At 44.1% G+C, this 27,396-nt stretch overlaps 1 protein-coding gene across 3 annotated transcripts in view; it reads left to right on the top strand.

Moving 5' to 3' along the window:
- Positions 1–880: 880 nt before the first annotated feature.
- Positions 881–27,396, top strand: part of ppwd1 (peptidylprolyl isomerase domain and WD repeat containing 1) — a 55,742-nt gene continuing 29,226 nt past the window's right edge. Inside the window, exons 1-4 of one of the 3 annotated variants that reach the window (XM_068034198.1) lie at positions 965–1,035; positions 18,151–18,424; positions 23,358–23,460; positions 25,718–25,821. In XM_068034198.1, coding sequence (XP_067890299.1) covers positions 23,390–23,460; positions 25,718–25,821 — 175 coding nt within the window. In that variant the 5' untranslated portion in view covers positions 965–1,035; positions 18,151–18,424; positions 23,358–23,389. Of the gene's footprint in view, positions 1,036–18,150; positions 18,425–23,357; positions 23,461–25,717; positions 25,822–27,396 lie in introns of all 3 variants that reach the window. The other 2 variants (XM_068034191.1, XM_068034205.1) reach the window with 2 other exon arrangements.

Here is a 27,396-nt window from a genome sequence, read left to right on the forward strand (position 1 = left end):
TTCTGTGCTGTATAACTCTATATCCGGGATCTTCCTTCTGATATGCCAAGTGCCTTGTTCCTCCGACCTTCAGAATGCCTGCTTTGTGGAACAATAGGCGTACTCACATTGGCAGGGCTGAACTGTTGGCTTTGTCATCAGGGCAGACTGGGTATTCAGGCAGAATAGGTCTTCAGGGCAATCTTCAGCTGTGCTCCAACGGTGCTGACAGCGCTTTAGAAATGACACCAGCACCACCTTAGTTCTGGGAATAGTCAGAACCCCCCCAACTGCCGGCAGTTAATTGGAGGGCTGGCACGAGATAGCATTCCACTTGGGTTGTGAGAGCCAGAGGAATCCATTCCGGTCCCGGAGTTGGAACCTCATAGAGTCATGGTGTCATATAATTATTTATAGCACGGAAGGAGACCATTCCTCCCATTGAGGCCATGCTGTCTCTCCATGGAGCTATCCAGTCTGTCCCACCCCTCCGACCCCAATCTCCGTAGTCCTGCAAGTTTATTTTCTTCAAGTGGCCATCCAATTTTCATTCGAAGTCATTGATTGTCTTCACTTCCACCACCCTTTTGGGCAGCCAGTTGCAGGTCATTTACCACTCGCTGCATAAAAAAAGTTTTTCCTCATATTCCCTTGCATCTCTTGCCCAAAACCTTCAACCTGGTAACGCTGAACCAGAAACCCCGCCCCTGGTAACGCTCATCCCGAATCCCCGCCCCCTGGTAACGCTTAACCAGAAACCCCGCCCCCTGGTAACGCCCATCCCGAATCCCCGCCCCCTGGTAACGCTGAACCAGAAACCCCGCCCCCTGGTAACGCCGAACCCGAAACCCCGCCCCCTCCCCTTTGGTCGCTCTATGGTTCTTTTAGATGCCAGTCCTGAGTCAAAGTGTAAAGTTCAGAGGTTATAATGTTCCTACAATATGGCGGCGGCGACAAAGAAGCGAGAACAATTGACAGAGGGAAGTGGACCGGAGTCCGACGAGGAGTGGGTCGGGCCGTTGCCTTCCCAGGCTGTGCACGCAAAGAAAAGGAAAGGTAGTTGAGTCCGTCCGACTGTGGGAGCTCAGTGCCCACCCACTGGCGCAGCGTCTAGGTCGGGGAGTGGAGCCTGGTACGGCACATAATCCACAGTAGATTGAGCAATGGTCCCCGAACACACTTGTGCCGATTATCAACAGCTACAACCTTCACCTTATAATAATCACAGTACGAAAGTTGACCAAGTGCTTGTTCAAAGATGCGCCTTAAAGGAAGTCATTTATAAAACACCTTTCATTAGCCGAGGACGTCCCAATGCGTTCGACAACTAGTGAGTGTAGTCGCTTGTAGAGAAATGCAGTAGCTGGAAATTTGCGCACAGCAACTCCCACAAAGAACGATGTGATAACCAGATAATCTATTTTTGTGATAATGGTGGAAGAATAAATATTGACCAGGACACTGGGGGAAAAAACCCTTGCTTTTTCCATAGTGTAATGGGATCTTTTAAATCCACCTCAGGATAGACGGGGCCTCTGTTTAAATCTCAAGTGAAAGACAGCACCTCAGACAATGCAGCAGTCCCTCTGTACTGTACTGTTTGTACTGTAGTTGAGATTGTGCTCAAGTGTCTGTAGGGGGTTTGACCCACAAACTGCCGATGCAGAGACAAGACTACTGCCCACTGAGCACATATCTGTGCCATCACTAAGACTGCCAATTTCCACCTCCATAACATCATCTGACGTCCCTACCTCAGCTCATTTACTGAAACCCTTAGCCATGTTTTGTTACCTCTAGACTTGACTACTTATTTCAACATGCTTCTGGTTGGTCTTCCACATTCTACCCTCCGTAAACTTGGCATCATCCAAAACACTGTCCTTACTTGCCGCAAGTCCCATTCACCTATCCTCCCGTGTTCTCTGAACTGCCTTGGCTCCTGGTCAAACAGTGCCTTGATTTTAAAGTTCTCACCCTTGTTTTCAAATCATGGCCTCACCCCTCCCTATCTTTAAATTTTTTTCCAGCCCCCAGCCCTCATATCTGCGCCCATTTGATTCTGGCATCTTGAACATTTACGATTTTAATTGCTCCACCATTGGTGGCCATACCTTCAACTGCCTGGGCTCTAAACTCTGGAATTCCCTCCTTTCCACCTTTCTTTCTTCATGACGCTCCTTAAAACCTATCTCTGAACAAATGTTTGATCATCTGCCCTAATATTGCCCTATGTGGCTCAGCGTCTAATTTGGCTTTATAATCTCCTGTGAAGTAGGATCACAGAATGGTTATAGACTAGCAGGAGGTAATTCGGCCTGTTGTCTGTGCTGGCTCTCTGCAGGTTCAACTCACCTAGACCCACTCCCCTGCCTTTTGCCCGTAGCCCTACAAATCTTTTCCTTTCAGATAATTATCCAATTCTCTTTTGAAAGCCACAATTGAATTTGCCTCCACCACACTCTTGGGCAGTGCATTCCAGATCTAACCACTCACTCTGTAAAAAAAAAAAGTTCTCTCGATGACGCTGTTGCTTTTTTTGCCAATCACCTTAAATTGGTGACCTCTGATTCTCAATCCACCAATGTGAAAATGTAACTGAAGTTCTTCATCGCAGGAACCATTCTTGTGAATCTTTTCTGCACCCTCTCCAAAGCCTTCACCTTCCTAAAGTATGATGCCCAGAATTGGACACAATACTCCAGTTGAGGCCGAACCAGTGTTTTATACAGGTTTATCATAACTTCCTTGCTTTTGTACTCTGTACCCCTATTTATAAAGCCCAGGATACTGTGTGCTTTATTGACTATTTTTTCAACCTGCCCAGCCACCTTCAATGATTTGTGCACATATACTCCCAGGTCCCTCTGCTCCTGCAACCCCTTTAGAATTGTACCCTTTATTTTATGTTGTCTTTCCATATTCTTCCTAGCAAAATGATTATCTTCACACTTTTCTCTGCATTAAATTTCATCTGTCACTTGTCTGTTCATTTCACCAGCCTGTTTGTGTCCTCTTGAAGTTTATCGCTATCCTTCTCACAGTTCACAATACTTCCAAGTTTTCTGTCAAGTGCAAATTTTGAAATTGTGCTCTGTACACCAAAGTCTAGATTATTAACATATATATCCAGAAAAGCAGGGGTCGTAACACCAACCGTCTATAACCCACCTTCCTCCAGTCTGAAAAACAACCGTTCACCATTATTCTGTCTTTCATGTCACTCAGCCAATTTTGTATCCATGCTGCTACTGTCTCTTTTATTCCATGAGCTCTAACTTTGCTGACAAGCCTTTTATGTGGCACTTTATCAGACTCCTTTTGGAAATGCATGTACACCGCATCAACTGCATTACCCTCATCCACCTTCTCTGTTACCTCAACAAAAAACTCAAGCAAGTTAGTTAAAACACAATTTGCCTTTGTTCAGTTGACAAAATTCAGACTCCTTCATGACTGGATATCAGCCAAGCGATCTGACAGAACAAAGCTGGACAAGTGGTAGAAATATCAGTGGGAGAGCATTTCCGGGTTAGTGACCATAACTCTGTAAGATTTAAGGTAGTTATGGAAAAGGACAAAGACGGGCTAGAAATAAAGGTACTGAATTGGGGGAAGGCCGATTTCAATTTGACAAAAGAGGATCTGGCCAAAGTGGACTGGGAGCAGCTACTTGTAGGAAGTCTACATCAGGCCAGTGGGAGGCATTCAAAGAGGAAATACTGAGAGTTCAGAGCCAACATGTACCCTTTAAGGTGAAGGGTAGGACCAACAAGTCCAGGGAACCCTGGATGTCAAGGAATATAGAGTATTGGATCAGAAAAAAAAAGGAGGCTTATGGCAGATTCGGAGCGCTGAAAACAGCGGAGGCCCTAGAGGAATATAGAAAGTGTAGGGGGGTACTTAAAAAAAGTTATAAGGAGAGCAAAGAGGGGACATGAAAAAACATCGGCGGTCAATATAAAGGAAAATCCTAAGGCGTTTTATACGGATATTAAGGGCAAGAAGATAACCAGGGAAAGAGTAGGGACCATTAGGGACCAAAGTGGCAGTCTGTGTGTGGAGCCGGAGGACATAGATGAGGTTTTAAATGATTACTTTTCATCTCTTTTTCACTGTGGAGAAGGACGATGTAGGTGTAGAGATCAGGGAGGGGGATTGCGATATACTTGAACATATTAACATTGAAAGGGAGGATGTATTAGATGTTTTAGCGGTCTTAAAAGTGGATAAATCCCCAGGCGCAAATGAGATGTATCCCAGGTTGTTGTGTGAGGCAAGAGAGGTGATAGCAGCGGCACGGACACAAATTTTCAGATTCTCTCTGGCCACAGGAGAGGTGCCAGAGGACTGGAGGACAGCGAATGTGGTACCATTATTCAAGAAGGGTAGCAAGGATAGACCAGGTAATTACAGGCTGGTGAGTCTAACATCAGTGGTAGGGAAACCATTGGAAAAAATTTTGAGGGACAGGATTAATCTCCACTTGGAAAGGCAGGGAACAATCAGGGATAGTGAGCACGGCTTTGTCAGGGGGAGATCTTGTCTAACTAACTTGATTGAATTTTTCAAGGAGGCGACTAGATGTGTAGATGAGGATAAAGCAGTTGATGTAGTCTACATGGACTTCAGTAAGGCTTTTGATAAGGTCCCGCATGGGAGATTGGTTAAGAAGATAAGAGCCCATGGGATTCAGGGCAATTTGGCAAATTGGATCCAAAATTGGCTTGCTGGCAGGAAACAGAAAGTAATGGTCGAGGGTTGTTTTTGCGAGTGGAAGCCTGTGACCAGTGGTGTACCACAGGGATCGGTGCTGTGACCCTTGCTGTTTGTAGTGTACATTAATGATTTAGCCATGAATATAGGAGGTATGATCAGTAAGTTCGCAGATGACACGAAAATTGGTGGTGTCGTAAATAGTGAGGAGGAAAGCCTTAGATTACAGGACGATATAGATGCACTGGTAAGATGGGCGGAGCAGTGGCAAATGGAATTTAATTCTGAGAAGTGTGAGGTGATGCATTTTGGGAGGACTAGCAAGGCAAGGGAATATACAATGGATGGTAGGACCCAAGGAAGTACAGAGTATCAGAGGGGCCTTGGTGTACTTGTCCATAGATCAGTGAAGGCAGCAGCACAGGTAGATAAGGTGGTTAGGAAAGCATATGGAATACTTGCCTTTATTAGCCGAGGCATAGAATATAAGAGCAGGGAGGTTATGATGGAGCTGTATAAAATGCTAGTTAGGCCACAGCTGGAGTACTGTGTACAGTTCTGGGCACCACACTATAGGAAGGATGTGATTGCACTGGAGAGAGTGCAGAGGAGATTCACCAGGATGTTGCCTGGGCTGGAGCATTTCAGCTATGAAGAGAGACTGAAAAGGCTAGGGTTGTTTTCCTTCGAACAGAGAAGGATGAGGGGAGACATGATTGAGGTATACAAAATTATGAGGGGCATTGATAGGTTAGATAGGAAGAGATTTTTTCCCTTAGCGGAGGTGTCAATAACCAGGGGCCATAGATTTAAGGTAAGGGGCAGGAGGTTTAGAGCGGATTTGAGGAAACATTTTTTCACCCAGAGGGTGGTTGGAATCTGGAATACACTGCCTGAAGATGTGGTTGAGGCAGGAACCCTCACAACATTTAAGAAGTATTTAGATGAGCACTTGAAACACCAAAGCATACAAGGCTATGGGCCAAGTGCTGGAAAATGGGACTGGAATAGGTAGGTGCTTGATGGCCGGCACAGACATGATGGGCCGAAGGGCCTGTTTCTGTGTTGTATGATTCTGGCTCTATGACTAAAGATAATCAAGGGGCCGAGAGAGATGGTGAGGAGGTGAAGCTGAGAGACTTCAGCTACATGTGTGAAAGCTGACCCACTGTCCACAGATGATGTTCGTGACGGCAGTATATAGATGAGGAAGGGGGTGGGGAAACCAAGGATGGATTGGAAGATTCAAGATTACACTGCAAGGGTGGGAAATGCATCTAATGCTGGAGATGACCTGGCTATGAATGCATAGGTAGAAACCATGCAATGCCAGTCCAATGGATGTGGATAGTGGAGGAGATAATAGAGGAGGATGGGACTCCCACTGCCTTAATAATCTTATCTGTTTTAATACATGTTGCTTAGCAAACACAGTCCATGCATTCATATCACTCCATGTTATCAGTTCTGTAGAAGTGAATTTAAGTTCTTCAGATACATGTATAATTTAAGTTCTGTGCGTCAGTTATGAGGGTCATGATGAGCAGAATTCTGATACACGAAAGGAGGGAATATTGAGATTGAGAAGCAACCACTCCAGCTGCTTTTGTGCAACTTTGAGCGGACAATTGGTTTAGAACTGGGTGATGAATGGAAAGGAAATGGGGGGGCTGTTATAAAAGATTTAAAGAACAGATCTCTCAGGAGCTTCCTGAATGTTCAGCTGATTAAGTTAACAACAGCCAGGAAGGCAATCAATAGAGTTTTAAAATTTTGCTTTAATATATAGTATCATAAATGGAGACATTTTAACAGTGGAACAAGTTGCTTGTTTATCCTTGCCCTTATCTCTCAACTCCAACCTTTGGTCTCTTAATCCTGCTGAATTCTACCTGCGGTGACTGAGTATTCCGTTGTCTCAGCATTCCACTGGATCTCCCTTCCTAAGAGCCCTGCTCCTCTCTCCACTTACAGAAGAACATAAGACATAAGATCATGGCTGATCTACCTCAACTCCTGCTTCCTGCACTATTCCCATATCCTTTAGTTCCATTAGTACCCACAAATCTATCGACCTCTGTCTTGATTATACTCAACTGCTGAGCATCCACAGCTCTCTGGGGTAGAGAAATCCAAAGATTCACAACTCTCCGAGCAAAGAACTTTCTCCTCCTCTCAGTCCTAAATGGCTGACTCCTTTTTCTGAGACTGTGACCCTATGTTTTAGATTCCCCAACCAGGGGAAACATTTTCTCAGCATCTACTCTGTCAAGCCCTTTGCTTCAGTTGCACAGGGCATTGGTGAGACCGCATCTGGAGTACTGTCTACAGTAGTGGTTTTCTTATTTAAGGAAGGATGTAAATATGTTGGAAGCAGGTCACAGAAGGTTTACTACACTGATACCTGGAATGGACGCACTGTGTTATGAGGAAAGGTTGGACAGGCTCGTCTTGTATCCGCTGGAATTTAAAAGAGTAAGAGGCGACTTGATCGAAACGTATAAGATCCTGAGGGGTCTTGACAGGGTGGATGTGAAAAGGATGTTTCCCCTCGTGGGAGAATCTAGAACTAGGAGTCACTGTTTAAAAATAAGGGGTCGCCCATTTAAGACCGAGATGAGAAATTTTTTCTCTGAGGGTTGTGAGTCTTTGGAACTCTAATTCTCAAAAGGCAGTGGAAACAGAGTCTTTAAATATTTTTAAGACAGAGGTAGATAGATTTTTGATGAGCAAGGGGGTGAAAGGTTATTGGGGGTAGACAGGAATGTGGAGTCAAGGTTGCAATCAGATCAGCCATAATCTTATTGAATGGCGGAGCAGGCTCGAGAGACCAACTGGAGTTCCTGCTCCTAGTTCATATGTTTGTATGTTATGTTCATTCTTCTAACCTCCAGGGAATATCTCTGCTCATTGGACAGTTCCCTCATCCCAGGAACCAGTCTACTGAACCTTCATTGCACTCCCTGTAGGGCAAGTATGTCCTTCCTTCGGTAAGGTGACCAAAACTGCACATTGTACTCCATGTGTAGCCTCACCAATGCTCTGTATAATTGTAGTAAGACTTCTTTACTCTTATACTCCTTTTCTAACAAAGCTAACGTACCATTCGCTTTCTTAATTGCTTCCGGTCCCTGCATGTTCATATTCTGTGACTGATGTACATGGACACCCATTCCCGCTGAATGCAAATATTTCCCAGTCTCTCTCTATTCAAAAAATATTAATTTTAATTTTTCCTACTAAGTGGATAACTTCATACTTCACCAAAAGGTATTCCATTTGCCATATTCATGCCCACTCACCCAACCTGTCTATATCCTTCTGCAGACTATTTGCATCCTCCTCACCACTGACTTTCCCATCTAACTTAGTATCGTCAGCAAACTTGGAAATATTACACTTAGTCCCCTCATCAAAGTCATTGATATAGATTCTAAATAGCTGAGGTTCAAGTACTGACCATCGCCATACCCCACTAGTTACAGTCTGTCAACCTGAAAGTGTCCCATTTATTTCATCTATCTGGTTTCTGTCCATTAACCAATTCTCAGTCCATACTGATACATTGCCCCCAATCCCATGAGTTCTAATTTTGTACAATAACCTTAAGTTTGGCACCTTATCGAATGCTTTTTGAAAATCTAAATACATTACATCCACTTGTTCTTTTTCCACCTGACTAGTTACATCCTCAAAAAACCCTAACAGTTTTGGCAAACACAACTTCCCTTTCATAAAATAAATTCTGTTGAAAGGTCACAGACCTGAAATATTAGCTCTGTTTTTGTCTCCACAGTTGCTGCCAGATCTGCTGAGTATTTCCAGCACTTTCTGTTTTTATTCCCTTTCATAAATCTGTGTTGACTCTGCTTAATCATATTATGACTTTCAAAGTGCTCTGTTACCACGTTTCTAATAATAGATTCTAGCATTTTACCTACTACTGATGTTAGACCAGCTGGCCTATAGTTCTCCATTTTCTCTCTCCCTCCTTTCTTAAAGAATGGGATTATGTTTGCTACCTTCCAATCCTTGGCAATTGCTCTAGAATCTAAGGATTTCTGGAAGTTCAAAACCAATACATCCACTATCTCTGCAGCTACTTCTTTTAAAACCCTAGGATGCAGGTCATCCGGTCCTGGGGATTTGTTGCCACTTAGTCCCATTAATTTCTCCAGCACTATTTCTTTACAAGTATACTGTTTCTCTCTAACAAGTATACCGTTCTGGATACTGTTGGTGGGGATTGGCCTATCAGGGGAAAACAACAGCAGCAGCCAGAGCAGTGGCACCACGGCTGGCTCTGTTGTTCAGCCGGGAGGGACAAAGCGCAGAAGAGCAATAGTTATAGGGGACTCTATAGTCAGGGGCACAGATAGGCGCTTCTGTGGACATGAAAGAGAGTCCAGGATGGTATGTTGCATCCCTGGTGCCAGGGTCAAGGATGTCTCTGGACAGGGAGCATTCTGAAGGGGGAGGGTGAACAGCCAGAGGTTGTGGTACACATCGGTACTAATGACATAGGCAGGAAGAGCGACGAGGTCCTGCAGGGGGAGTTCAGGGAGTTAGGTAGAAAGTTAAAAGACAGGACCTCTAGGGTTGTAATCTCGGGATTATTCCCTGTGCCACGTGTCAGTGAGGCTAGAAATAGGAAGATAGTGCAGCTAAACACATGGCTGAACAGCTGGTGTAGGAGGGAGGGTTTCAGATATCTGAATTATTGGGATCTCTTCCGGGACAGTTGGGACCTGTACAAGAAGGACGGGTTGCATCTAAACTGGAGGGGCACAAATATCCTGGCTGCGAAGTTTGCTAGCGTCACTTGGGAGGGTTTAACCAAGTGTGGCAGGGGGGTGGGAACCAGAGCAGTAGGACAGCAGGTGAAATAACTGAGGGGGAACGAGTAAATAAGGCCAGTAAGACTAAGAGGAAGAGCAGACAGGGAGATGTTGCTGAGCACAGCGGGACTGGTGGTCTGAAGTGCATTTGTTTCAATGCGAGAAGTATAACAGGTAAGGCAGATGAACTTAGAGCTTGGATTAGTACTTGGAACTATGATGTTGTTGCTATTACAGAGACTTGGCTGAGGGAAGGACAGGATTGACAGCTAAATGTTTCGGGATTTAGAAGCTTCAGGCGGGATAGAGGGGGATGTAAAAGGGGTGGGGGAGTTGCATTACTGGTTAAGGAGAATATCACAGCTCTACTGCGGGAGGACACCTCGGAGGGGTCATGCAGCGAGGCAGTATGGGTGGAGCTCAGGAATAGGAAGGGTGCAGTCACGATGTTGGGGGTTTACTACAGGCCTCCCAACAGCCAGCGGGAGGTAGAGGAGCAGATATGTAGTCAGATTTTGGAAAGATGTAAAAGTAACAGGGTTGGAGTGGTGGGTGATTTTAACTTCCCCTATATTGACTGGGACTCACCTAGTGCTGGGGCTTGGATGGGGCAGAATTTGTAAGGAGCATCCAGAAGAGCTTCTAGAAACAATATGTAGATAGTCCAACTAGGGAAGGGGCCGTACTGGACCTGGTATTGGGGATGAGCCCGGCCAAGTGGCCGAAGTCTCAGTAGGAGAGCATTTCGGGAACAGGAACCATAATTCTGTAAGTTTTAAGGTACTTGTGGATAAGGATAAGAGTAGTCCTCGGGTGAAGGTGCTAAATTGGGGGAAGGCTAATTATAACAATATTAGGCAGGAACTGAAGAATTTAGATTAGGGGCGGCTGTTTGAGGGTAAATCAACATCTGACAATGGGAGTCTTTCAAACGGCAATTGATTAGAATCCAGGACCGGCATGTTCCTGTGAGGAAGAAGGATAAGTTTGGTAAGTTTCGGGAATCTTGGATAACGAGGGATATTGTGAGCCTAGTTAGAAAGAAAAAGGAAGCATTTGTAAGGGCTCGAAGGCTGGGAACAGACGAAGCCCTTGAGGAATATAAAGAAAGTAGGAAGGAACTTAAGCAAGGAGTCAGGAGGGCTAAAAGGGGTCATGAAAAGTCATTGGCAAACAGGATTAAGGAGAATCCCAAGGCTTTTTATACGTATATAAAGAGCAAGAGGGTAACCAGCTAAGAGGGTTGGCCCACTCGAGGACAGAGGAGAGAATCTATGCGTGGAGCCAGATGAAATGGGCGGGTATGAAATGAGTACTTTGCATGAGTATTCACCAAAGAGAAGGACTTGGTGGATGATGAGCCTAGGGAAGGGAGTGTAGATAGTCTGGGACATGTCATTATCAAAAAGGAGGAGGTGTTGGGCATCTTGCAAAGCATTAAATTAGATAAGGCCCCAGGGCCTGATGGGATCTACCCCAGAATACTGAGGGAGGCAAGGGAAGAAATTGCTGGGGCCTTGACAGAAATCTTTGTATCCTCATTGGCTACAGGTGAGGACCCAGAGAACTGGAGAATAGCCAATGTCGTTCCTTTGTTTAAAAAGGGTAGCAAGGATAATCCAGGAAATTATAGGCCGGTGAGCCTTACGTCAGTGGTAGGGAAATTATTATAGAGGATTCTTCGGGACAGGATTTACTCCCATTTGGAAACAAATGAACTTATTAGCGAGAGGCAGCATGGTTTTATGAAGGGGAGGTCATGTCTCATAACTTGATTGAGTTTTTTGAGGAAGTGACGAAGATGATTGATGAAGGAAGGGCAGTGGATGTTGTCTATTTGGACTTCAGTAAAGCCTTTGACAAGGTCCCTCATGGTACAAAAGGTGAAGTCACACGGGATCAGAGGTGAGCTGGCAAGATGGATGCAGAACTGGCTCGGTCACAGAAGACAGATGGTAGTAGTGGAAGGGTGCTTTTCTGAATGGAGGGATGTGACTAGTGGTGTTCCGCAGGGATCAGTGCTGGGACCTTTGCTCTTTGTAGTATATATAAATGATTTGGAGGAAAATGTAGCTGGTCTGATTAGTAAGTTTGCAGACGACACAAAGGTTGGTGGAGTTGCGGATAGTGATGAGGATTGTCAGAGGATACAGCAGGCGATAGATCGGTTGGAGACTTGGGCGGAGAAATGACATATGGAGTTTAATCCGGACAAATGTGAGGTAATGCATTTTGGAAGATCTAATACAGGTGGGAAGTATACAGTAAATTGCAGAACCCTTCGGAGTATTGACAGGCAGAGAGATCTGGGCGTACAGGTCCACAGGTCACTGAAAGTGGCAACACATGTGGATAAGATAGTCAGGAAGGCATACGGCATGCTTGCCTTCATCGGTCGGGGCATAGAGTATAAAAATTGGCAAGTCATGCTGCAGCTGTACAGAACCTTGGTTAGGCCACACTTGGAATATTGCGTGCAATTCTGGTCGCCACACTACCAGAAAGACGTGGATGCTTTGGAGAGGGTACAGAAGAGGTTTACCAGGATGTTGCCTGGTCTGGAGGGCATTAGCTATGAGGAGAGGTTGGATAAACTCGGATTGTTTTCACTGGAACGACGGAGGTGGAGGGGCGACATGATAGAGGTTTACAAAGTTGAGTGGCAGGGACAGAGTGGATAGTCAGAAGCTTTTTCCCAGGTTGGAAGAGTCAGTTACTAGGGGACATCGATTTAAGGTGCGAGGGGCAAAGTTTAGAGGGGATGTGCGAGGCAAGTTCTTTACACAGAGGGTGGTGAGTGCCTGGAACTTGCTGCCGGGGGGAGGTGGTGGAAGCAGGTACGATAGCAACGTTTAAGAGGCATCTTGACAAATACATGAAGAGGATGGGAATAGAGGCATACGGTCCCCGGAAGTGCAGAAGGTTATAATTTAGACAGACATCAAGATCAGTGCAGGCTTGGAGGGCCGAATGGCCTATTCCTGTGTTGTACTGTTCTTTGTTCTTTGTTCTTTACTTGTACCGATTTCTTTAAATTCCTCATTTTCACTCGACCCTTGGTTCCGCATTATTTCTGTAATTTTTTTATGTTTTCCACTGTGAAGACATGCATAAAGTATTAGGTTAATGTCTCTGCCATTTTCGTATTCCCCATTATAATTTCAGGTCTCTGCCTCTAATGGACCCATATTTACTTTCACTAATCTCTCCTTATTTACATACCTATGGAAACATTTACAGTCTGTTCTTGCGTCTCTTGCTGGTCTACTCTCATATTCTCTTTGCTCTTTCCTTATCAATTTCTTGGTCTTCCTATGCTGAATTCTAAAAGCCTCCTAATCCTCAGGCTTACTGCTGTTTTAGACAACATTATAAGGGTCTTCTTTTGATCTAATGCTATCTTTAACTCCTCTTGTTAGCCAAGATTAGACCACTTTTTCTGTGGGTTTTTTTGTGCCTGAAAGGAATGCATACTTATTCCAAATTATGTATTAATTCTTTAAATGTTAGTCATTACTTGTCGACCATCAGATCTTTTAATGTAGTTTCCCAATCTGCTTTAGCCAACTCACCTCTCATACCTATGTCGTTTGCATTGCTTAGATTTAAGATCCTAGTTTTGGACTTAACTAAATCACTTTCAAACTCAATATAAAATTCTATCATTATGGTTATTGTTCTTGAGAGACCCCTTTACTACAAGGTTATTAATTAATCCTTTCGCATTTCACAATACGAGATCCAAAATAGCCTGTTACCTAGTCAGCTGCTAGACATATTGATCCAGAAAGCTATCTTGTATACATTCCATGAACTCGTTCTCCACACTATTACTGCAAATTTGGTTTGCCCAGTCGACATTAAGATCAAAGTCCCCCATGTTTACTGTATTACCCTTGTTATATGTGCTCAAATTTCCTGATTTATACTCTGCCCTACACTACAACTACTGCTGGAGGGCTATAAACAACTCACATCAATGTTTTCTGCCCCTTGCAGTTTCTTAACTCCACCCAAACTGATTCTACTTTTTGATTTTCTAAGCTAAGATCCTTTATCTCTACTGTCTTTATCCCATCCTTTATTATCAGGGCTACCCTTCCTCTTCCATTTTGCCTATCTCCTCTAAAAGTTAAGTAACCTGGAATATTTAGTTCCCAACCTTGGTCACTTTGCAACCTCATCTCTGTAATGGCTATGAGATCAAACCTATTAATTTGTATCTGTTCTATCAATTCATCTAATTTATTGCAAATGCTTCTTGCATTCAGATAAAGTGCCTTTAGCTTTGACTTTCTTCTAATTTTCCCTGATGTCATCTTAGTCACTAATACCCTATTACCTTTGCTGCTCCCACTGTTTCTTCATGACCCTCTCTGCTTATTTTTACCCAAAATGCTGCTCTGCTCGAGAGCCTTGACATTTCCCTTGCTGCCCAACCACCACCCCCCCCCACCCCCTTTATTAGTTTAAAGCCCTGTCTACTGCCATAGTTATTCGATTTGCCAGGACACTGGTCCCAGCCCAGTTTCAATACAGCCATCCTGTTGCAACAACTCCCACTTTCCCCAGTATTGATGCCAGTGTCCCATGAAGCAAAACCTCTGCCTCCCACACCACTCCTTTAGCCACACATTTAACTTTATAATCTATTTATCCCTATGCCAATTGGCACATGGCTCAGGTAACAATCCAGAGATTGTTACTTTTGAGGCTCTGCTTTTTAATTTGGACCCTAACAAAGAACAAAGATAATTACAGCACAGGAACAGGCCCTTCGGCCCTCCAAGCCTGCGCCGATCCAGATCCTCTCTCTAAACATGTCGCCTATTTTCTAAGGTTCTGTATCTCTTTTCTTCCTGCCCATTCATGTATCTGTCTAGATACATCTTAAAAGACGCCATCGTGCCCGCATCTACCACCTCCGCTGGCAACGCGTTCCAGGCACCCACCACCCTCTGCGTAAAGAACTTTCCACGCATATCCCCCCTAAACTTTTCCCCTTTCACTTTGAACTCGTGTCCTCTAGTAATTGAATCCCCCACTCTGGGAAAAAGCCTCTTGCTATCCACCCTGTCTATACCTCTCATGATTTTGTACACCTCAATCAGGTCCCCCCTCAACCTCCGTCTTTTTAATGAAAATAATCCTAATCTACTCAACCTCTCTTCATAGCTAGCGCCCTCCATACCAGGCAACATCCTGGTGAACCTCCTCTGCACCCTCTCCAAAGCATCCACATCCTTTTGGTAATGTGGCGACCAGAACTGTACGCAGTATTCCAAATGTGGCCGAACCAAAGTCCTATACAACTGTAACATGACCTGCCAACTCTTGTACTCAATACCCCGTCCGATGAAGGAAAGCATGCCGTATGCCTTCTTGACCACTCTATTTACCTGCATTGCCACCTTCAGGGAACAGTGGACCTGAACACCCAAATCTCTCTGGACATCAATTTTCCCCAGGACTTTTCTATTTACTGTATAGTTCACTCTTGAATTGGATCTTCCAAAATGCATCACCTCGCATTTGCCCTGATTGAACTCCATCTGCCATTTCTCTGCCCAACTCTCCAATCTATCTATATTCTGCTGTATTCTCTGACAGTCCCCTTCACTATCTGCTACTCCACCAATCTTAGTGTCATCTGCAAACTTGCTAATCAGTCCACCTATACTTTCCTCCAAATCATTAATGTATATCACAAACAACAGTGGTCCCAGCACGGATCCCTGTGGAACACCACTGGTCACACGTCTCCATTTTGAGAAACTCCCTTCCACTGCTACTCTCTGTCTCCTGTTGCCCAGCCAGTTCTTTATCCATCTAGCTAGTACACCTTGGACCCCATGCGCCTTCACTTTCTCCATCAGCCTGCCATGGGGAACCTTATCAAACGCCTTACTGAAGTCCATGTATATGACATCGACAGCCCTTCCCTCATCAATCAACTTTGTCACTTCCTCAAAGAATTCTATTAAGTTGGTAAGACATGACCTTCCCTGCACAAAACCATGTTGCCTATCACTGATAAGCCCATTTTCTTCCAAATGGGAATAGATCCTATCCCTCAGTATCTTCTCCAGCAGCTTCCCTACCACTGACGTCAGGCTCACCGGTCTATAATTACCTGGATTATCCCTGCTACCCTTCTTAAACAAGGGGACAACATTAGCAATTCTCCAGTCCTCCGGGACCTCACCCGTGTTTAAGGATGCTGCAAAGATATCTGTTAAGGCTCCAGCTATTTCCTCTCTCGCTTCCCTCAGTAACCTGGGATAGATCCCATCCGGACCTGGGGACTTGTCCACCTTAATGCCCTTTAGAATACCCAACACTTCCTCCCTCCTTATGCCGACTTGACCTAGTGTAATCAAACATCTGTTCCTAACCTCAACATCCGTCATGTCCCTCTCCTCGGTGAATACCGATGCAAAGTACTCGTTTAGAATCTCACCCATTTTCTCTGAGTCCAAGCATAACATTCCTCCTTTGTCCTTTAGTGGGCCAATCCTTTCTCTAGTTACCCTCTTTCTCCTTATATATGAATAAAAGGCTTTGGGATTTTCTTTAACCCTGTTTGCTAAAGATATTTCATGACCCCTTTTAGCCCTCTTAATTCCTCGTTTCAGATTGGTCCTACATTCCTGATATTCTTTCAAAGCTTCTCTCAGCAGAACATCATTCCTAGTTCAGCCGATGTCATTGGTTCCTATGTGAACCATGACAACTGGATCCTCCCCCTTCTACTCACACAAGTTCTTCTCCAGCTGCGAGGAGATGTCTTGAACACTGGCACTAGGCAGGCCACAACCATTGGAAATTCCTGATCGTGGCTGCAGAGAACAGTATCTATCCCCTGGTGATACTGTCCTCTATCACTAACATTCCATTTTAGTCCCTCACTTGAATGGCCTCCTACATGATGGAGCTATGGTCAGTTTGCCCAACCATGCTGCAGTCCTTGTTCTCATCCACATAGGTAGCAAATACCTTGTGCCTTTTGGTCAAAAGTCTTGTATAGGCATCTTCTTCTTCGTCTTCTTTGGCCTCCTTGTCTCGGGAGACAATGGGTAAGCGCCTGGAGGTGGTCAGTGGTTTGTGGAGCAGCGCCTGGAGTGGTTATAAAGGCCAATACTAGAGTGACAGACTCTTCCACAGGTGCTGCAGGAAAAATTGGTTGTCGGGGCTGTTACACAGTTGGCTCTCTCCTTGCGCTTCTGTCTTTTTTCCTGCCAACTGCTAAGTCTCTTCGACTCGCCACACTTTAGCCCCGCCTTTATGGCTGCCCGCCAGCTCTGGCGATCGCTGGCAACTGACTCCCACGACTTGTGATCAATGTCACAGGACTTCATGTCGCGTTTGCAGACGTCTTTAAAGTGGAGACATGGACGGCCGGTGGGTCTGATACCAGTGACAAGCTCGCTATACAATGTGTCCTTGGGGATACTGCCATAAATAGCAAAAGGAGTGGTGAGGCCGATTAAGGACCAAATGGGATTTAGGCATGGAGACAGAGGACATGGCTGAGGTACTAAATGAGTACTTTGCACCAAGGAAGAAGATGCTGTCAAAGTCATAGAAGGCTGGCTATAGTGCTAGGTCACCAGGCCCGGATGAGATGCATCCAAGGATACTGAGGGAATTAAGGCTGGAAATTGCAGAGGCCATAATCTTCCAATCCTCCTTAGGTACTGGCGTGGTGCCAGAGGACTGGAGAATTGCAAATGTTACACCCTTGTTCAAGAAAAGGTGTAACGACAAGCCCAGCAACTACCAGCCAGTCAGTTTAACCTCAGCGGTACGAAAATTGTTAGAAACAATAATCTGGAACAAATTTAACAGTCACTTGGGCAAATATGGATGAATTCAGAAAAGCCAGCACGGATTTGTTGAGGGTAAATAGTATTTAATTAACTTGATTTGAGTTTTTTGATGAGGTAACAGAGGGAAGATTGATGAAGGTAATGTGGTTGATATGTGTACATGGATTTCCAAAAGGCGATTGATAAAGTGTCACATAACAGACTTGTCCACAAAGTTAAAGCCCATGGGAAAAAAAGGACAGTGGCAGTATGGATAGGAAGTTGGCTGGGTGACATGAAACAGAACAGTGCTGAACGGTTGTTTTTTGGACTGGAGGAAGGTATATGGTTGGGTTCCCCAGGTGTCAGTACTAGGACCACTGTTTCTTATGATATGCATTCATGATGTAGACTTGGGTGTATAGAGCACAATTTCAAAATTTGCAGATGACACAAAATTTGAAAATCTAGTGAACTGTGTGGAGGACAGTGATCGACTTCAAGAGGACATTGACATGCTGGTGGAATGGGCGAACGCATGACAGATGAAATTTAATGCAGAGAAGTATGAAGTGATTCAGTTTGCTAGGAAGAATGAGAAACGGCAATATAAAAGAAAGAATACAATTTTAAAGGGGGTGCAGGAGCAGAGGGATCTGGGGGTATATGTGCACAAATCGTTGAAGGTGGCAGGGCAGGTTGGGAGAGTGGTCAATAAAGCATCCTGGGCTTTATAAATGGGGACATAAGAGTACAAAAACAAGGAAGTTGTGGTGAACCTTTGTAACACACTTGTTTTGCCTCAACAGGAGTATTGTGTCCAATTCTGGATACCACACTTTAGGAAAGATGTGAAGGCTTTGGAGAGGTTGCAGAAATGATTTACGAGAATGGTTCTGTGGATGAGGGACTTCAGTTACGTGGATAGATTGGAGAAGCTGGGGTTGTTCTCCTTCGAGAAGAGAAGGGTGAGAGGAGATTTGATAGAGGTATTCAAAATCATGAGGGGCCTGGACAAAGAAGATAGGGAGAAACTTTTCCCATTGGTGGAAGGGTCAAGAACCAGAGGAAACCAACTTTAAGGTGACTGGCAAGAGAACCAAAGGTGACATCGTGATAAACTTTTTTACGTAGCATGCGGTTAGGATCTGGAATGCACTGCCTGAGAGTCTGGTGGAGGCAGATTCAATTATGGCTTTCAATGGGAATTGGATAATTACAGGAAGAGAAAAAATTTGCAGGGCTTCGGAGAAAGGGCAGGGGAGTGGGACTAGCTGAGTTGCTCTTGCAGAGAGCCGGCATGGACATTATGGGCCAAATGGCCTCCTTCTATGCGGTAACCATTATATGATTGGTTAAAGTCAAGGGCTGAGATTCCTCCATCACTGTATCATGGATCCCCATAGGTGGAGAGACAGTGGCGTAATGGTAATGTCACTAAACTAATAATCCATAGGCTCAGGCCAATTCCTTGGGGACACGGGTGAAAATCCCACCACAGCAGCTGGTGGAATTTACATTCAATTAATTAATTTAACAAAAATCTGGAATTGAAAGCTGGTCTCAGTAATGGTGCCATGAAACTATCATTGATTCTTGTAAAAATGCATCTGGTTCACTACTGTCCTTTAGGGAAGGAAATCTGCCGTCCTTACCTGGTCTGGCCTACATGTGATTCCAGACCCACAGCAAAGTGGTTGACTCTTAACTGCCCTCTGAAATGGCCTAGCAAGCCACTCAGTTGTCAAGGTCAATTAGGGATGGCCAACAAATGCTGGCCTTGCCAGCGACACCCACATCCCATGAAAGAATAAAAAAATGTAATAAAAGCAAAATACTGTGGATGCTGGAAATCTGAAATAAAAAACAAGTGCTGGAAATAGCAGGTCTGGCAGCATCTGTGGAGAGAGACACAGTTAATGTTTCAGGTCTGTGACCTTGCGTCAGAACCTGCCCTGCCATGTCTGTCTAACCTTATTTATTTAAGTTACTAATTTAGTAAAGTAATAGGAAGTTACAATTTCCTAGTTTAGAGACAAAAGGAAAACACTCACCAGCTACTGTAGGTAAAAACATGAATAAAAAGCAGCTCCTTCTTCCCACTTGCACCAAATTCCCAACTTTAGCAGTCTGTTTATGAGGCACTCTTTTATGACCACTCCATGTTCTGCACTTTCTAAAACTATTTTTAAAACCTATCTTTTTGACCATACTTTCAGAGACCTCTCTATATCTCCTAATCCACTTCAATATCATTTTCTCCTTTTTTCATTGTAATGTGCTGCCACCATTTAACATTGGTGTAGTTACCAATAAGTATGTTGGAAGCAGTTATTGTTGCACTGAGGGAGAGCAGCTGTTCTGATTTATATTTTTAAATTTACGTGACCAAAATCTAGTCGGGGTCAGTGGCTAGTTTGACTCCGAAATATGGTGCTCCAGGCAGACCTAGAAGTGAAGTAAGCCTAGAGCTGTAAAAAGCTTTTTCTTTAATGCAAATTAAACTCACAAGGCACTTCACAGATGGGTATAAGGAAAATAGTTATCAAGTCAGGAAGAAAGAGATTAGGAGGGGTGACTGAAAGCTTGGTTAAAGAGATTAGTTTTGAGGAACAAATGATTATGGTTAGTACTGGTGCTGTCTTGGGAACTCATTGCTATTGAGGCCCAAGCTGGGATGGAATTGAAGAAACAGATTTTGGAGGCAGAGTATGAAGTGCAGTATGTTAAAAAAAAAAAGTGCAGCATGGTTCTTCCTAACCTAGGATCCATAATTCCATTTCACTGGCTGTGTTTGTCCTTTGAATTTCAATCTTCAACCAAGTTCTTAACCTAAGTTTCATTTTATCAGAAATGGGTACAGCTGTACCACTACTACCCCCTCCCCTCTCCTCCCCAATCTGGATGTGCAGTTACAGTTTGTCTAAGTCAGGCTTGCAAAAAGGGCCCGTTTTCTTTGTTTTGTTAAGCAAATTGCATTTTTTGAGGTTTGTGCAAAATGCAATATGATATTCAATTTTTGAGCTTTTAACTTGTAACCTTTTCCACTTATTTAGGAACAAATTAAGAAAACAAGCGGCTGCATTTTTTTCCAAATGAATAGTGCTATTTAGAGAATGTATTTAATGCATTCTTCTGAATGTGTTTGAACTGAATCCTAATATAGAATGGGTACTACTTGTGCCCCTTGTAACTGGGGTTTGGTTGGTGTACCTGTCATTATTAATTCTGTTATAATTAAATTATTATAATTAAAAGGAATGAAACTGAATGGACCACCCAGCATTGACCTAGGCACTGGGAATGACTACAGAAAACCCAGACCTGTCGACCCTGCAAAGTCCTCCTTACTAGCATCTGGGGGCTTGTGCCAAAATTAGGAGAGCTGTCCCACAGACTAGTCAAGCAACATAGTCATACTCACGGAATCATGCCTTACAGACAGTGTCGCAGACATCACCATCCCTGGTTATGTCCTCTCTCACGGGCAGGAGAGACCCACCAGAGGTGGCAGCACAGTGGTGTACAGTTGGGAGGGAGTTGCCCTGCGAGTCCTCAACATTGACTCTGGACCCCATGAAGTCTTGTGGCATCAGGTCAAATATGGGCAGGGAAACCTCCTGCTGATTACCACCTACCACCACCACCCAACCACCCCCCCTCCCCCTCCCTCAGCTGATGAATCAGTGCTTCTTCATGTTGAGCACCAATTGAAAGAAACACTGAGGGTAGAAGGGCACAGAATGTACTCTCAGTGGGGGACTTCAATGTCTATCACCAAGAGTAGCTTGGTAGCACCACTACTGACCGAGCTGGCCCAGTTCTGCTAGACTGGGTCTGCGGCAGGTGGTGAGGGAGCCAACAAAAAGGAAAATCCTACTTGACCTCATCCTCACCAGTCCACCAGTTGCAGATGCATCAGTTGATGACAGCATTGGTAGGAGTGACCACCGCACAGTCCTTGTGAAGACAAAGTTCCATCTTCACATTGAGTGTGGCACTACCACCCTGCTAAGTGGGATAGATTTCGATAGATCTAGCAACCCAAAACTGGGCATCCATGAGGTGCTGTGGGCCATCAGCAGCAGAAGAATTGTATTCAACCACAACGTCATGGTCCAGCATATCCCCCACTCTATCATTACCATCAAGCTGGGGGACCAACCCTGATTCAATGAAGGGTGCAGGAGGGCATGCCAGGAGCAGCACTAGGCATACCTAAAAATGAGGTGCCAGCCTGGTGAAGCTACAACACAGGACTACTTGCATGCCAAATAGCAGAACAAGCCTGCGATAGACAGGGCTCGGCGATCCCACAACCAAGAGATAAGATCTAAGCTCTGCAGTCCTACCACATCCAGTCATGAATTGTGGTGGATAGTTAAACAACCAACAGGAGGAGGAGGAGGCTCCACAAATATCCCCACCCTCAACGATGGGGGAGCCCAGCACATCACTGCAAAAGACAAGGTTGAAGCATTTGCAACAATCTTCAGCCAGAAGTACCCAGTGAATGATCCATCTTGGCCTCCTCCAGAGGTCCCCAGCATCACAGATGCCAGTCTTTAGCCAATTTGATTTACTCCATGTGATATCAAGAAACGGCTAAAGACACTGGATACTGTAAAGGCTATGGGCCCTGACAAAATTCCGGCAATAGTACTGAAGACTTGTGCTCCAGAACTTGCTGCACCCCTAGCCAAGATGTTCCAGTACAGCTATAACATTGACATGTACGCGGCAACGTGGAAAATTGCCCAGGTATTTCCTGTGCACAAAAAGCAGGATAAATCCAACCCGGCCAATTACCGCCCTATCAATCTACTCTCGATCATCAGCAAAGTGATGGAAGAGGTCATCAACAGTGCTATCAAGTGGCACTTACACAGCAATAACCTGCTCATTGATGCTCAGTTTGGGTTCTGCCAGGGCCACACAGCTCATGATCTCATTATAGCCTTGGTCCAAACTTCGACAAGAGAGCTGAACTCCAGAGATGAGGTGAGTGTGACTGCCCTTGACATCAAGGCAGCACTTTACCGAGTATGGCATCAAGAAGCTTTGGCAAAACTGGAGTCAGTGGGAATTGGGTGGGGGGGTGGTGGGGGGGAAACTCTCCACTGGTTGGATCATACCTAGCACAAAGGTTGTGGTTGTTGGTCAATCATCTCCATCCCAGGACATCACTGCAGGAGTTCCTCAGGATAGTGTCCTAGGCCCAACCATCTTCAGCTGCTTCATCAATGACCTTCTCTCCATCATAAGGTCAGAGGTGGGGATGTTTGCTGATTATTGCACAAAGTTCAGCACCCTGTGACTGTATGCAGCAAGAAATTGAACTGGACCAGCCATATAAATACTGTGGCTACAAGAGCAGGCCAGTGATTCTGAATTCTGCGGCGGGAACTTGCCTCCTGGCTCCCCAATGCCTGTCCACCAGGCACAAGTCAGGAGTATGATGGAATACTCTCCACTTGCCTGGATGGGTGCAGCTCCAGCAACACTCAAGAAGCTTGACACCATCCAGGACAAAGTAGCCTGCTTGATTATCATCCCATCCACCAACTTCGTCATTCACTCCCTCTACCACCGACGCACAGTGGCAGCAGTGTGTACCATCTACAAGATGCACTCCAGCAACTCACCAAGGCTCCTTTGACAACACCTTCCAAATCCGTAACCCCAACCACCTAGAAGGACAAGGGCAGCAGCTGCATGGGAACACCACCTTCTGCAAGTTCCCCTCCAAGCCATGCACTATCCTGACTTGGAACTATATCGCTGTTCCTTCACTGTTGCTCGTTCAAAATCCTGAACTCCCTTCCTAACAGCACTGTGGGTGTACCTACACCCCAAGAACTGCAGCGGTTCAAGAAGGCAGCCTACCACGACCTCCTCCAGGGCAATTAGGGATGGGCAATAAATGCTGGCCTAACCAGTGACTCCCACATCCCACAAACAAATAAAAAAAATTCTGCTAAAATTGGAAATACGTTTGCTTTGTTTTTTTTTCCAGTTCTTGACTTTGAACATGTGTATCTGGACAACATGCCCAGTGCTTCAATGTATGAGCGTAGCTACATGCACAGAGATGTGATAACACACATGGTGTGCACCCGGTAAGACCTGCTTTCATTTTTTTAAACTTGAATTTATATGGAGTTCAAGTGATTTGATATGTATTGCTATCGTATTTATTTATTGTGGAATTTGTCTTTGCTTGTGATTGTGTAAGTTATGTTCTCTGCTAATTTGCACAATAAGCAAGTAACTTTGCAGGCAACTGTGTGTGCTTTGAGACCAAGCACAGTGATGATTATCTGAGTAGTCTTTGTAATTTCATTCTTGTGATGTTTCTTTGTTTTGATATGTTTCCCTTGTATCTCTCTGCTATTGATCCACATAAGTTAAGATTTCCCTCTAACCATTTGCTTGTAGGTATTGGCTTTCAGATGGACCCAAGGCCCCAGTCTATTTTGTGGCTTTTTCCAGACCTGCCCTTACTTCTCTCAACCTCCCCCACACCCATTCAGTCAAACCTACTTTCATCAGCCTATTTCCAGCATTATAACTTCATCGCTACTTTATCTCACTGGGTGCTATTCCTCAGCCTATCCTTTCTCTTGCTGCTGTCCCACAGTCAAGCCCTTCCTAATGGCCTTCTTTCTGTCTACCACTTCTGTAAGCTTCAACCTGCATCCTCATCCTGTCACACATCTAAGTTCCACTCACCTATCTTTATTGACCTATATTCATTACCATTCCTCCAGTGCAATAAATTTAAAGTTGTCGTCATTGTCTTCAAATCCTTCCAAGGTCTTGTCCCACCCTATCTTTAACCTTCAGTATTTTAACTCAACCTGGACCCTTCGGTCCTTTTAAAACTGCCCTTTTGTGCATACCCCATGACTTCATCCGACAGAGCCTTCAACCACTTTGGCCCTTCTTGGTATTCCCTCTCTAAAACCTTCCAATTCTCCCCTCTGCACCTTTTAAAATCTCCTCTCAACCAAACTTCAGGTCATTTAGGCCATTTCTCCTAATCTGTTCTCCCATCGCTTGGCATCCTTTTTCTTATCATTCCTGGATTTCCTCCTTTCTTTCTTCTTTGCCACCCCCACCCCGCGCCCCATACTGGTTCCCACTCCATGTGAAGCTGCTTGGGGTCCTTCTTGTGTTAGAAATGCTGTATGGATGCAAATTGTTGTTAGAATACCCCAGAGCTTCTCTTCGGCATCTTTTTCCCTTTATCTGCAATAGTTGGCTCTAAATCAGCATTTGAGGAATTGTAGCTATAAAACACTGTCGACATGCAGGTGCAGCATGCGATTAAGAAGGCTAATGGTATGTTAGTCTTTATCGCAAGAGGATTTGAGTACAGGAATAGTGAAGTCTTCAGTTGTATAGAACCTTGGTTAGACCGCACCTGGAGTAGTGTGCACATTTTGGTTCCCTTACCTTAGGCAGGATATTATTGTCATAGAGGGAGTGCAATGAAGGTTCACCAGACTTGTTCCTGAGATTGCAGGACAGTCCTATGAAGAGAGAGTGGGGAAACTGGGCCTGTATTTTCTAGAGTTTTGAAGAATGAGAGGTGATCTCATTGAAACCTACAAAATACTTAAAGGGATAGACAAGGTAGATGCAGCTAAGATGTTTCCCCTGCTTGGGGAGTCTAGAACCAGGGGATACTATTTCAAAATAAGGGGGAAGCCACTTAGAGATGAGGAGAAATTTCTTTACTCAAGAGGGTTGTGAATCTTTGGAATTCACTACCCCAGAGAGCTGTGGAAGCTCAGTCATTGAGTATGTTTAAAGCAGAGATTGGTATTTAGAAATCTGTCAATGATGTAAGGGGTATGAGGATAGTGTGGGGAAAAAGGCAGTGAAGTGGATGTTCAGCCATGATCATATTGAATGGTGGGGCAGGTTCGATGGGCTGAATGGCCTGTTCCTATGTTCCATTGATCGTAAAGGATTTTAGAAAAAATCAACTTACAGACATGTTAAATTTACTATTATCAAACAATTCCAAGCCGCTATAACCAGAACTAGTTATGTGTATGCTTTATTTGTGTGCCATTGTCCAAATTGGTGGTGAAAGTAATTATTTCTGACCCTGAGGTAAATTGTTCAAGTTCAAAAATTCAAAGCATAGGCAGAAGAGACTCTGGAGCCAAAGATACATAGATAAAATTGTCATTATTGTAGTTAACTTGTGACTTTTGAATATTGTTAACTGACTGCATTGATATTTTTCTCTTGCAGTTAAATTGCTGAAGGTTTTCCCTTTTTTATAGTACAGTTCTGCAATGAGGTAAATTTTCCAATGTTTGAGCTTACTAACCTATTATTGTTTGATTTGTAAACACACAGGACAGATTTTATAATAACTGCCAGTCAGGATGGACATGTCAAGTTCTGGAAGAAGAAATGTGATGAAGGAATAGAGTTTGTTAAACATTTTCGCAGTCATTTAGGTAAAATGTTCTGGTATTAGTTTTGTACTTGTATTTAACAATATAAAATGAATATCAAAGCCAAATATAAAATCTCTTTAGTCACACTGGTTTGGGGGGAAAAAATGCAGGAAACTAATGGCAATTTGATGTTGAGACTTTAGTGTCTCTATGCTAACAGGCAGGTAGAAAATACTTCATAAGTGGATCTTATGAGGCTTTTTCCATTTTTGCTTTGGGAGTTGAGGTAAAAGGAGGTTGGTACTCCTTATTATGCACTTGTCTATAAGAAATTTTATTATAGGAGTTCCATGCTACTGTTGTGGATTGAGGCTGATTCGGGACCAAAAAGGGGATTTAGGCATGGAGGCACAGGACATGGCTAAAGTGATGAGTACTTTGCATCTGTCTTTACCAAGGAAGAAGATGCTGCTAAAGTCATAATGAAAGAAGAGGTACTTGAGACACTGGATGGGCTAAAAAGTGATAAAGTGGTATCAGCTGCACTTAAATATTGATCAGATGCATCAGAGGATACTGAGAGAAATAAGGATGGAAATTGCAGAGGCACTGGCCATAATCTTCCAACTTAAGGTGAATGGCAAAAAAAAACTAAAGGTGATATGAGCAAATCCTTTTTATACAGTGAGTGGTTAGGATCTGGAATGCCCTACCTAAGAGTGTGCTGAAGGCAGGTTCAATCATAACTTTCAAAAGGAAATTGGGTAATTATCTGGAGGGGAAAAATTTGCAAGGCGACAGAAAACGAGAGTGGGACCAACTGAGTTCTTTCAGAGAGCTGGCACAGACACGATGAGCCGAGTGGCCTCCTGCGCTGTAACCATTTTGTGATTCTAATCGAAGTAATTGCTGGAATTCCTTTTACCAACCCGAAGATTTTGGGTTTTTTTCAGCATTTTATAAATTGTATTACTTATTCAAGCGGTCAGTCAACTACTTCAAGGGATAGTTGCTTTGAGTCCTTATTCTGAAACATTGCTCTGGTAATAAAAATACATCATACCAATATTTTAAAAAACACTTTAAATCACATTGGTAAAAAGAATAGAAAAACAGATTTTTTTTTTGAAATGGTGAGAAATTTAAATGTTGGTGTTTAGAGGGATTTGGATTTCCCTCTGCACAAAACACAGAAAATTAACATGCAGGTACAGCAAGCAGTTAGGAAGGCAAATGGTATGTTGGCCTTTATTGCAAGGCGATTTGAGTACTAGAGTAAGGAAGTCTTGCTGCAATTGTTCAGGGCTTTGGTGAGACCAGACCTGGAGTACTGTCCACAGTTTTGGTCTCCTTACCCAAGGAACAATATACTTGCCTTAGAGGGGGTGTGACAAAGGTTCACTAGATTAGTTCCTCGGATGAAAGTGTTGTCCTGTGAGGAGCGATTGAGTAGTATGGGCCTATGCTGTCTGGAATTTAGAAGAATGAAAGGTGATCTCATTGAAACATAAGATTCTGAGAGGACTTGATAGGTTAGATGTTTGGAGATTGTTTCTCCTGGCTGGAGAGTCTAGAACTAGGAGACATAGGCCAGGATTTTGTGAGGCCCCTAAGGCGGGGGAGGCACGGAAATAT

This window comes from Heterodontus francisci, chromosome 1 (genome assembly GCF_036365525.1).
Source record: "Heterodontus francisci isolate sHetFra1 chromosome 1, sHetFra1.hap1, whole genome shotgun sequence".
Lineage (NCBI taxonomy): Eukaryota > Metazoa > Chordata > Chondrichthyes > Heterodontiformes > Heterodontidae > Heterodontus > Heterodontus francisci.